Source organism: Daucus carota, chromosome 4, assembly GCF_001625215.2.
Source record: "Daucus carota subsp. sativus chromosome 4, DH1 v3.0, whole genome shotgun sequence".
NCBI lineage: Eukaryota > Viridiplantae > Streptophyta > Magnoliopsida > Apiales > Apiaceae > Daucus > Daucus carota.
This window is the reverse complement of record NC_030384.2, coordinates 41,622,259-41,633,914: the sequence shown is the minus strand read 5'-3', so window position 1 is coordinate 41,633,914 and position 11,656 is coordinate 41,622,259. Positions and strand designations below refer to the sequence as shown.

Below are 11,656 nucleotides of genomic sequence, written 5' to 3'. Positions count from 1 at the left end.
ATTAATGAGATATTTAATATTTAATAATTGTAATTACTAATTTTGTTATTTTATGAAGAAAATTGTATAGTTTCATTTTCTTTCTGAAAATTAAGTTCTTAAATACGAAATATAAGTTAATATAGTGGAGAAAACAGTGAGTTTAATTGATTTTTATATTATTAAATTTTATTAATTTTGATAAAATTTTGAAACGTGCAAAAAGATTAAGTGTCGTAACGAGATTGATAAATATTTGATATATATAAGAAAGACATGTTTCTCATGCAACCCTTAGCCTAAGAATCTTTATATCTCTTAATCTTATTTCTAGTATTAATTAGTGTTCTACAGCACAACTGCACATACATGTTTATATATCATATTTTGAAATTATTTTTGAACACACACAACGATATATGCAAAAGACTATTTAAATTTAGATACTGGAAATCTATTTAACATTTGTGATTATGATGAAATCTCTCTTAATTGTGGTTTTATATAATAAATATAACAGGGAGAATACTAAATTGTGCAGTTGAATTTTATATTATAAAATTTATTAGTTTTGATAAAATTTTGAAACGTGAAGAATCCAAAAAAATTAAAATTTAGTGCGTGATATGCATGCTTATATTTGATCTACATGTTTAGATCCTCTAAATGCAACAATCTAGCTGTTGAGCCTCCACCACACATATCATTAACCTCTTAATGATGTATTCTCTAATTAATCTGCGGGTATAAGCAGTTACGACCCAGAATATATTTGGTGATCTTAGTCAACTGGGCGTTATGCAGGCAAGCTCGCATAAAAACCGACTTCCCCAGATGTTGATATTATGTAACGCATGCAAAGTGGATATGAGAGAGAGTAGCTAGGCTTACATGATCTGATGTTACTGCATTCGTAACGGAACATAGATACTACTGGATCCAATCTATTGCTCAAAGTCAATCACCCTTATTTGGATTCTAGCTTCTCAACCAACTAATTACTACTCAATTCTCATGATCTTATCTCTACTTCCCTATCTCTGGATCCTTACCCTATTTACTCCTTGTTGAATTTTTGCATCTTTTTGGGGTATAAATAGTCTATGAGTCTGGCCTAAGGGGTCACTCAGATGTTACAATGGAAGGCTTTAAGAGTAACCAAACAGGAGGAAGCGCTTCTTCTCCCTATGTGCAGCAGTTTCTGTCTCCTCGTGATCAGGGTGATCAAGGTGATTCTGAGAAGGTCCGGGTCCGGGTCCAGCCGGTGGCTCCTTCGTCCCCGCTTCACCGCCCGAGAGGCCGTCCTCCTGGCTCCAAGAACAAGCCCAAAGCGCCGGTTGTGGTGACGCGGGACACTCCCAACACGCTCCGTTGCCACGTGCTGGAGGTGGCTGCGGGGACTGACATAGTGGAGTGTCTCAATGAGTATGCCAGGCGAGGCGAGAAGGGGGTGTTTGTCATGAGTGGGAGGGGGACGGTTTCGAATGTCAACATCCGCCAGGTTCCTTCAGGCATTGTTGCTTTGCAGGGCGGGTTCGAGATTCTGGGGCTTTCTGGAGCTGTGCTTCCTGCACCTGTCCCGACGGGAGCTGGGGGCTTGTCCATCATTCTGGCTGGGGGACAGGGACAGATGCTTGGAGGGATTGTGGTGGGTCCGCTCATCGCGACAGAGAAGGTTGTTCTGATAGCAGCTGTGTTCCCTAACGTCGTGTTTGAGCGTCTGCCAGTGGAGGACCAGGAAGCAGATGGGAATGCTGGTGGTCAGTCTGCGGGATCGCAGTCGTCTGGTGTGTCAGGTGGTGTTGGTCTCCCTCTGTTTCATGTGGAAGGCAATGTGGCGACTCCTCCTGGTCCGGCTCACAGCACTTTTGCATTTTCTGCAGACTTGTCTGGATGGGGTGGAAGCAATGTTGCAATCAAGCCTCCCTTCTAGATCTTGTTGATGTATCAACCTGGCTCTTTTCTGTATCAGTAATTGTATTAATAAGTGGCTGATGAAAACCCACAAGAAGCTTGATGTATCCCCAGTGTTTTCTGTTTCAGAACATTCACAATAAAATCTACATTAGTATTATTGGAACTTGCTTCAATTTCAGTATGTTTTTAGATGGTTATATCTATCTTACACTGCAGGATCCAAATGTGGATCATTTTATTTCTTGCCGATGCGATTTTTCCTTTTTATGAAAATAATATCATCAAAATACATTATTAAACCTCAATATAAACTATACATGCCAGAGTACATTGGCATTTAAATTCTTGCGGATGTGAATTTTTCTTTTCACCAAACATAATACAATGATCATCATCGATATATATTTTCAAACCTCACTTTAAATGATACATGCCAGCCTACATTGGCTTTGCCGATTGCCTGTTGGTAATAGAGGATGACTTCTGGTAGCGTGAAACAAATAAGTTTAACAAAGGAATTTCCTTTTCGCTTAACTGGTTGTCTAAAAACAGGATTTTAAGGGTCAAAAGACTCGAGAGCCAGGAGTTTAAACCCGTTAGTCCTCACATTCAAACCATCAATCTGGGGTGGCAATTGGCCAAATAAACCCTCCCACCTACAAGCCAGGTTAGAAACACAAACTAGACCTGTAATTAGTCTGTATAATAGTTAAAGCTATCCAGTTCTATGAAGCTTATAATAATTCATATGAGTCGAACGGTACCTGAACAAAGCGTTGTCCATGCAGGGTAACAACTGCTGAAGTTTAAAGTGGATCTATTCTTGTAGGTAAGCTGACAACCTTACTTGGATTATGTTCATATCACACCAAAATCAGGCACCTATGGGATACACATGTAGCACCATTAATGGAAACATTGCCCTTTTTTATGTGTAAATTTGAAGCAACAGCTTTTGTATTTCACATACTTGTAAAGTATAGTACCATACTGACTTCTAAGTTGCTTAAATCACATAAATCAACACCACCATAACAATACTATGGAGGAAGTACTAAGGCTAACCTTTTGGAAGACTGTGATTCCCCACGTATAATCATGATGCTCTGGTTAACCCGACATAACAAGCCGTCCTTTTGGATCTGATTTCACCTTAACCTGAATCCGTGAACGAGTAATATCACATACAGTATGTTGGTATCACTAAATAGGAAGGAATATGTCGAAACTCGATGTGATATAATTACACATACAAGGTTCGTCTCTTTGCATGCTATTTGAACAACCAACACGTTCGAGAAACATGCAAATATGGATTGCGCGTGCACCAAAATACATGATTAAAATATTAGTACAAAAACTGCACATTTTTCCTTATAATTATTTCTAGGTAGGAATAAACATGACTGCATCCAAACTATCTAGTATTAAAGCTTTCTTGTCCTTGTGGATATTTCAAGTATTTGATATTTCATATAACACTTATGTACTAAAACTGTTACCTCTTGACCTTTGTCTGTGACTTATCACCCTAGGTGATTACCCTTTCGACATCAGAAGCATGTTTACCCAACTGGAGCAATTTCTTTGCAAATTTTAGAAATTCCAGGAGCTTCTTGACAATCGGCAATTTCAATAGAAGTTTGAGGAAAAAAATATGATTTTAGTATTGTTTAATATTTTCATAATGTTAGAATTGGACAATCCAATGACCAGTTTCATAGATAATAATGTACCAGTGTCATACATGCATTTTGCTGTAATAGTATGTCCTTGAAAGATTTTGTACTTAACTTGTATAATTGTATAACGGTCCCCTAGCATAATTTACCCTCTATAGTTGGTGTTCTTTGATCTGCTACGAGTTCCAAATATCTACAAGTACTCAATTACACAAGCACATAAAAGGAAGACTGTAAGATCCGTTCATCTATCTCAAAATAATATGCTGTTAGTTGACCAAAAAAGAAAATATTCTGTTTCAGCAAGCATCACAAGAAACAGTGTACAGTGTCTAATCAGACCAACGTATAACCATAAAACAAACAAACCAAATGGTAAAGGTCCATACCTCCTCCCGCAAAAGACCTGGGACTAAAGCATAGACTTCAAAAAAATCAATCTGTCATGATTATGTAATCGATTGTCAGAATTTGTATAGGAGAAATCTAAGCTTTAGATGAATCATGATTTGTAAAATTCTGACAAACTTACATTCTCTCTTACATTTATCTTCACCCAATCGGCAATCAGCACAAGGACCAAAATCAAAACTGGAGGAACCGTCTAAAAAAAAGTGGCACTTAATTGAAGCAGGCAGGAGTGTGGAAGAAAATATAACATAAGATGGAGGAATGGTGTAGCAAGTTTGTCAATAGTTTTAAAAAATTTATGTCACTTATTCCAAGTGCTTAGCTACTTTTAGCTAGTAGCAGCTAGTCCTTGTATGTATTAAGGAGGAGTTGAAGTGGTTGAGCAGTGAGCGTCTGGAACAAAATGGGAACGAGGGAGCATATTTGGAGAACTTACAATCAGCAACTTAAGGAAAACATAAAGAGTGCATAAAATAAAGTAAGTTGTACACCAAACAAGTTAATAATCTATTGTGTGCTTCCATTTTGATATTTGTTTTACTTTAAAGTATATAAAAACATTAATTTAAAAAAAAATTGTGGCAGCATGGTTATAACTTATAATTACAATTATTATGAAATGCAATGAGGAGCCACAAGCTTTTATGAACAAACTTGAGTATAATTTTGAACGCTTAAATTTCTGCCATCCCCATGCTTTTGCAATTTTATGAATAAATTCTTCCCTGTGACCAAAATTTTCTTTTCTTTCTTAACAATTACTTGCAAATATTTAAGAAATTAATATTAATATATATGTATGAGTGTGTGTGTGTGTGTGTGTGTGTGTGAGTGAGTGTGTGTAGTACTAACTGCATAAATGTTTCTGTTCGCGCAGCTTTCACAGGATGCTCCACTTCCTGGGGCCGCTTGTTATACAGAACTTATAGATAACATCAAAGGAAACATATCATATCATTAAATAAAAAAGCCAAAAAAGGAAACCTTGATAACATAAAAAGTATTTTTCATAATACTTTCAAAACCTTTTATATGAAACTAGAAACCAAATTCTTGGCAAAAATTGATTTAGAAAGCATACCAATGGTTTAGATTTTTTACAAATTGCCATATTATTCAAGCGCTTGTTCTGAAAACAACATATAATTGTGAATGCATTGATAAATTATAGTAAATTTGTAAAAAAATGTTAAAGAAAAGTTTCATGTCTCAGTGAACCTTGATATTTGGCTGAGCTATCTCTTCATAGCCATAAGGATGCTGTGCATGCCATCCCTGCATCGCGTGAGTTGCAGCATCTCTTGTTGCCCTACCTGACCCTGTTGTCTGATAACCATTTGGCTATGGAGAAGAATCAGTTGAGTATGGCCCAAACTGTAATGCACACCTTTGAACAAGCCCAAGAAAGTAATCAACCATGTTTTATAACAGTGGAGTAAAAGTGTCACATTGATAACAGTCATGGTTAAGAAGGTAGCTTCTCATGTAGAGGTGTTTATGCAACAAAATAGTATTACACACAAGATGAATTCTGAGCTCACCACATTTCCAGCTGCCAGAGGCTCAGGAACAGATGGAAGATCAAGTCGTGGCTTAATATTTTGCGACTTATGCCTTTCATATTCTAACAGTACCTTCAAGTGCAAGGTAAATGAAATGATTCAGTTAGCTAGAAATTTCTGTAGTGTGACTTTCACTAATCGTAGCAACTGGTTGAGACTAAAGCTATCAAACTAATAAAGTCACCTACAAGAGAAGTGCAAAATAAAAGGTTATTTGAGGATTAGAACAGAAATAACTACTCCAAATTCATTCCACACAGCTTAACAGAAGTTCCATTTTATATTAGGAACCTTATGTGCTTTACAAGAGGAAACAATGCCACGCCATAAAGAAAAATAGGAAAGATGATATGCATATAAATACTACAAAAATGCTTCTACAGTTGTGAAGGAAACAATCCATGAGTCTGCTATGTACATGGCACTTGAAAGATGCATTCTATTTTGTTTTTGTGATGTTACACATTAATAAAGAGTCATATGTACTGGGGCATGAAAATAGAACCTAGTCAGATTTAGCCGTTTTAGATCGCTTCAATCGCAAGTTTTTAGAAGTTAACGTCACTACTTTATAGTATTTTAACAACCTGACATATACATTTTCCTTTTCATCTTTTCAGTGTTATATCATTAATGTGATCATGCCGTCATCAATGTGATCAGGACACTCGTCAAATACAAAATTTGAATCTAATCCTTTAAATCCAAAATATCAAGTTAAAAGCCAATCAGTTGATAGATCTCAATGTTGTGATGATGTCAAGGCTAAGCAGCGTACGCCAACACCAAGGCAGGCACTCAATTGTGAAAGATGATGGCATAAGTGCCTCTAAGCCAAATAAAGTTTGTCGGTATCTAAATTCTAAAGACCTAGGTGACCCAGAGCCACAATAAGACAACGCCTCTTATAGTTCACATATCATTTATTCTTTAAAATATGAGATACTGTTCTCCCTTAAATTAAAATAAACTCTGTATCGCTAGATTCAGATACACTTTATGACTAGGCTTACGTTACGTATTACATTGCACAACTGACCAAACTACCTTTTCTGCCTGTTCTCACAATTTCTGCTGCTTCATCAAATACTTTCACATATTATATTTCAGATTTATCTTCTCCTTTGTGAACTCATTATTTTTTAAATATTCACAAATATACTACAAACCAAGTTTCCAAAAAAATATATTAGACATCACAACACAACCATCTTTTTTGTATCTCCTGTTTGATTCATAACAGTCATCAAGTTATTATTCTTATTCCAACCAGCTTACCAAACAAACAATGTAACAGTAATCAAGTATATGGCATTTTCAATATGTTTGCTCTTCCGGTTATCAGCTGTCTTAAAGCTAAATTTGCATCAAATATATTTACAAGTGAAAAAAGGTGAAAGGTAACATTACGCTATCATTTTGTAGAAAATGCATAAGAAACGGATGGGCAAGTCTCTAAAGAGACAGAATAGTTGCAACTAATCAAATAATTGAAAAACTTGCAGTAGGAAGTTCATCATACTACTAATAGACCTTCAAACAAAGAAATGAATAATACTTAAAAGGAAAGGGCAAGATTCAAATTCATAAAATATGGGGGGCTTCTCATATACAAACCGCAGTTATAGACAAGATATCCAAGAGAAGGAAATGCTATATAAAATTCTTGTTCTCCTACTTGGGGAAGTTGTGAGATAATCCTATTTGCTGGCTCTCGTAACCTCCCAAAATGCATATAGCAAGACTACATCAATAAAAAACAAGTACACATATGTTCATGACCAAATTCCTAATTATGTAGGCATTCAGTGGTACCAATATACTTACTGCATTATATAAATAATCAGCTACACAATTAATTATATTAAAGTAACCAGAATAAATAAGACATTTCCATACTGCCATACCTGATCATAGCGCCCGAGTCTGGTCATATCTTTGTATAACCCAAATCCAAGAAACAAAGATAGTAAAGGGTAATTACTTCAAGCAATTTAATATCTTGACATACAATCTAGGAGGTCTATATCCACTCCCTTCAGTTTGTAATTCTCTAATTCAATCATGAATGCGGCTTGATCCACTGGTGTCCCCGTCTCCTCCTCCTCCTCCTCAATCACCTATTAACAGAAAAGTAACAACTTAAAGTTCAACTGCCTATCATTGAGAACATTTCACAGCCTCTTAAAGATAAAAAATACCTTTATGCTGTTTGCACCCCCAATTTGATCCTCAGATGTTTCATTAGCATTATGCCTTATTGGTTAAACTTGATCTGCAGCAGGAAAAGTCCAATCACTTTCTGTCATGTCGTTAAATTTAACGGCAGTAATTTTGTTTTCAGACTCTGGTAGGGCATTCTGACCAGAAGCACCAACTTCGTTCTCTGCTAATGCCAACTTGATCCGCCTCATTGTCGAAAATTCTTCTCTGTCTCGCATCTTTTTCAAAATTCTTCTGATTCTCCATGGTATACTTGCCATCAGTTTTCTCTCCCGAATTGTCACCATGACCACCCAAGTGCTCCATGCTATTTCCACTAAGTATTTGGTGGTTTGTCCTAATATCAATACCCTTCTGTTTTTTGTCCTCTATGCAGGAGTTTTGGCCCTCCAAATGCATTTTTTTTGTTGCTGGTGTTCACCTTCACCTTGTGGAATTTTGCTGCATTTAGCAAAAATTTATCTGCCATGTGTTGCAGCAACCTCTAGTCTCTTAGCATCCTCCACTTCCACTCCAGTATCACCCATATCTGCAAAATTATATACTAAAAAGTTACAAAGGATATAAATCATTATTATGTTTGTGCATAAGTGATAACATGCAAAATTTTTAGGAATGCCATCTAAGACCGGTTTGGACTTGTATCAAACTCTGAAATGTAGTCGCAAGGAAGCCAGCAAGGATCGGACCATAACCCTTTAAGCAATAGAATCATTTACAATTGAAGGAGTTCTTGATTGGGAAATAATCATGATAGAACATATGCATACATTATATTAGGCATATGTTTGCACGTTCTGAAATACAGAGGCCAATTAAGGCGCAAAAATCCTCTTCCTTCAATAGAAACTTCTCCAAGTAAATAATAAATACATCTGCCTGCGGCTTTGATCAGCCATTTCTGGCCATAGGCGGCCACATTCCTGTGTGCAGATTGACTCATTTTTTCTGTGTTTAGACTACCTCAACTATACACTAATAAGGTTATCATTAAATAAGTCTAAAAAGTATTGTACCCGTTAATGTACCAACTCTCCTAAAACCTAAATGTTTTTAAATGTGTTAAACCGCCAGATTTCTATGTGTTAATACGTCTCCTCACTAAAAAGCCGATTTCTGGAATTGAAGAGTGGATCTTGTAGCTCATCATAGGGACAATATTCAACCTTACTCCACACCGAATACTTCAGGACATTCGAATTTAAGATTCAAGACCATGGAGTCCAAAGAGACATCACTTTCAAAAGTTTCCAGTGTTGAGTTAATGAGCACAGTAATAAGCATATTATAAAGACTATGCTCATTTGTAAGAATACTAACCGCCTTTGATTCTCCAAACACTAAAATCATCGTCAAACAAAAACGGGTGTTCGAAGATTGTTACAAACTAAATTCAAATTAGGAGTTAGGAGCTCGGACACAGAGTTAGAAGAACACCAAGGGCAAACAGGTAAAGACTTGAGGTTTTTGTTATAGGTAAAGATGTCTGAGTATATAAACTTAATATTCAATTAGACTAGAGTACAAATAGATTAAATAGATAAATTCATAACATACTAGCCTAATGGATACTCCTTTGTTCGCAATTGCTAACAAGAAGTGGCGGGGGTTTGTTTACGCTAAATCCCCGTTCTTACGCATTCTCGGTGACAAGAGGTCAAGAGTTCAAGTGTGATTTTCAAATTATGACAAACGATTTTTCTAAAAAAGCCCAAAAAACGAAATACATAAAGAGGTACACATACAAAAAGTGCTGATAAGTGATTACCAAGTATAAGAAACTCCATAGCAACAAATTCAAACAAAGCTAAACAAATAATACCCTAGAAAAGGGGAATTTTAAAGCATGTTGCTGAATGCAAACACTATCCAGGCTTATTTATCAAACTACAGAGTTAAACAAACGGTGCAAAAAAACATAAAAAAAGTGAAAGGATGTGTGTTGTGAGCGTGAAATTTGTGTGAGCAACATAAATTTATACCGACGTTAGAATAATAAAAAATTACCGGAAGGGCAGCGACGGCAGAGAAAGAAGACAAGCATGGTTATTTTTAAGTTGAAGAAACCGAATCGCCGATGAATAATGTCGTCAATAACAATATTCTGGTAGTAACAAATTTCAACCTGATTTCTGATTTCTAATACTCCCTCCGTTTCAAATTAGATATCCATTTTAAAAAAATCACAGAGTTTAAGAAAAGTGGTTGTTCACATATTAATTGCATTAAATGAACAAAATATGTGGAGTGGGATTGATCTAGGAAATATAAATAAGAGATATGCGGAATAGAATTGACTTTGAAAATATATTTTTGCATTGAAAGTTGAAGTGGACAAGTAATTTGGAACAAAAAATTCTCTTGAAAGTGGACATCTATACTATTATATACTTATATATAATAAGCGTAAGGGAGATAATTTGGTCGCATGGTCCTGTGGTCCAAAAGCTTATCATCCGTTGGATCGTATATTGAACAAATAAACACCGTTAGATTAAAACAAAATTAAATTCTGTTCTATAAGGAAACTGACATCTACTTGCATGTTTATAATTCCTTTTCTGAATTCAAAACAAATTCTGTCTTTCATGTGTTTTTGGTTTTTTTTTAATCCAAAATAAATATTTTCTACAGATTTTAATTGTGGAATCGTATAAATCACACCATCACAAAATTATTTTTATCCATCGGATCGAATATTGAACAAATAAGCACCGTTGGATTAGAACAAAATTAACTTTTGTTCCATAAGACAACTGATATCTACTTGCATGTTTATAAATCCTTTTCTGAATCCAAAACAAATTCAGTATTTCACGTGTTTATGATTTTTTTTAATCCAAAATAAATATTTTCTACCAATTTTATTTGTAGAATCATATAAATCGCACAGTCACAAAATTATTTTTACCTAATATATTTCAAAATTAATAAGCCCGATTTATGTGAGGAACAAATACATAAAATATTTCTTAATCCAAAACAAATTCTACCATCTTATTGCACGTTTATGATTCATCTTCTTAATTCAAAACAAATTGTGTTCATCAAATGTAATCTCGAACCATAAAAATTTTAAAAAAAAATATTTAAATGACATTATAATAATTCTAATATAAAATACATTTGTAAATATAATCTAATAGGAGTTGGCGTCACATATTCTACTTAAAATAATTTAAAATTTGATAGAAAGAATTTAATACTTTGGCATGATATATACAATTTTAATTTATTATTTATAAATTAAATTTTTTCACATCATTTAAAATATATTTAAAAAATTTATAAATAATTAAAAAGCTCCCGTGCCTTGCACGGGCTATAAGCTAGTACTATAAAAAGCCAACATAGGTATAATTTGTAGTCGTACAAAATTTTGGTTTGGTACTCTCCTCTAAAACTAAAAGTCTACAAGTAGATATCTATTAAACAGTTTCATATACTAAAAACACTCCTTATGTATATTAATATTTTTTTAAATATAATTTATAATTAGTTAAAAAAAGGTGAAACTACTGTTAATAACATATATTAATATTAAAAATTACTTATAGATAAACGTATAACTAATTATAAATATATAATTTTGAATATCTTTTGTCTAAAATACATATAAATAATTAAAGACACTACTTTAATTATAACGTATTCTACTCGAAATTTAACACTTACGTATTCTATTTCATTACAAACACGAGCCATTACGTAACATATGAGGATATATGAAATATGAAAAATTTGATTTAAATTGAATAATAAACTGTCACATATTAATATAGAAAAATATTTATAGATAGATAATAAATTGTGAAAGCTAAATTTCCGTTGAAGATATAACGAGTTGGTTAATATAATTTAACTAAAATCCAATTCATTAAT

The 11,656-nt window shown here is 34.3% G+C and overlaps 2 protein-coding genes across 8 annotated transcripts; one reads left to right on the top strand and one right to left on the bottom strand.

Moving 5' to 3' along the window:
- Window positions 1–651: 651 nt before the first annotated feature.
- LOC108215787 (AT-hook motif nuclear-localized protein 27) lies at window positions 652–2,053 on the top strand. The gene has a single exon (XM_017388357.2). The coding sequence runs from the start codon at window positions 1,118–1,120 to the stop codon at window positions 1,910–1,912; it is 795 nt and encodes a 264-aa protein (XP_017243846.1). The 5' UTR covers window positions 652–1,117; the 3' UTR covers window positions 1,913–2,053.
- Window positions 2,054–2,961: 908 nt separating this feature from the next.
- On the bottom strand, window positions 2,962–9,911 carry LOC108215788 (AT-rich interactive domain-containing protein 3). 7 transcript variants are annotated; one of them, XM_064092351.1, is made up of 10 exons: window positions 9,782–9,911; window positions 7,917–8,303; window positions 7,753–7,826; window positions 7,459–7,671; window positions 5,531–5,623; window positions 5,208–5,315; window positions 4,111–4,182; window positions 3,968–4,018; window positions 3,399–3,511; window positions 2,962–3,054 (listed from the first exon to the last, which is right to left on the bottom strand). In XM_064092351.1, exons 4-9 carry the CDS (start codon window positions 7,483–7,485, stop codon window positions 3,428–3,430), a joined length of 435 nt encoding a protein of 144 aa, XP_063948421.1. In that variant the 5' UTR covers window positions 7,486–7,671; window positions 7,753–7,826; window positions 7,917–8,303; window positions 9,782–9,911; the 3' UTR covers window positions 2,962–3,054; window positions 3,399–3,427. The 7 variants fall into 7 exon arrangements, 6 of the variants coding, with proteins under 6 accessions (XP_063948421.1, XP_063948426.1, XP_063948423.1 ...); XM_064092356.1 differs by having other exon boundaries at window positions 3,399–3,508; window positions 7,753–8,303; XM_064092353.1 differs by lacking the exon at window positions 9,782–9,911 and adding an exon at window positions 9,520–9,736 and having other exon boundaries at window positions 7,753–8,303.
- Window positions 9,912–11,656: the final 1,745 nt, after the last annotated feature.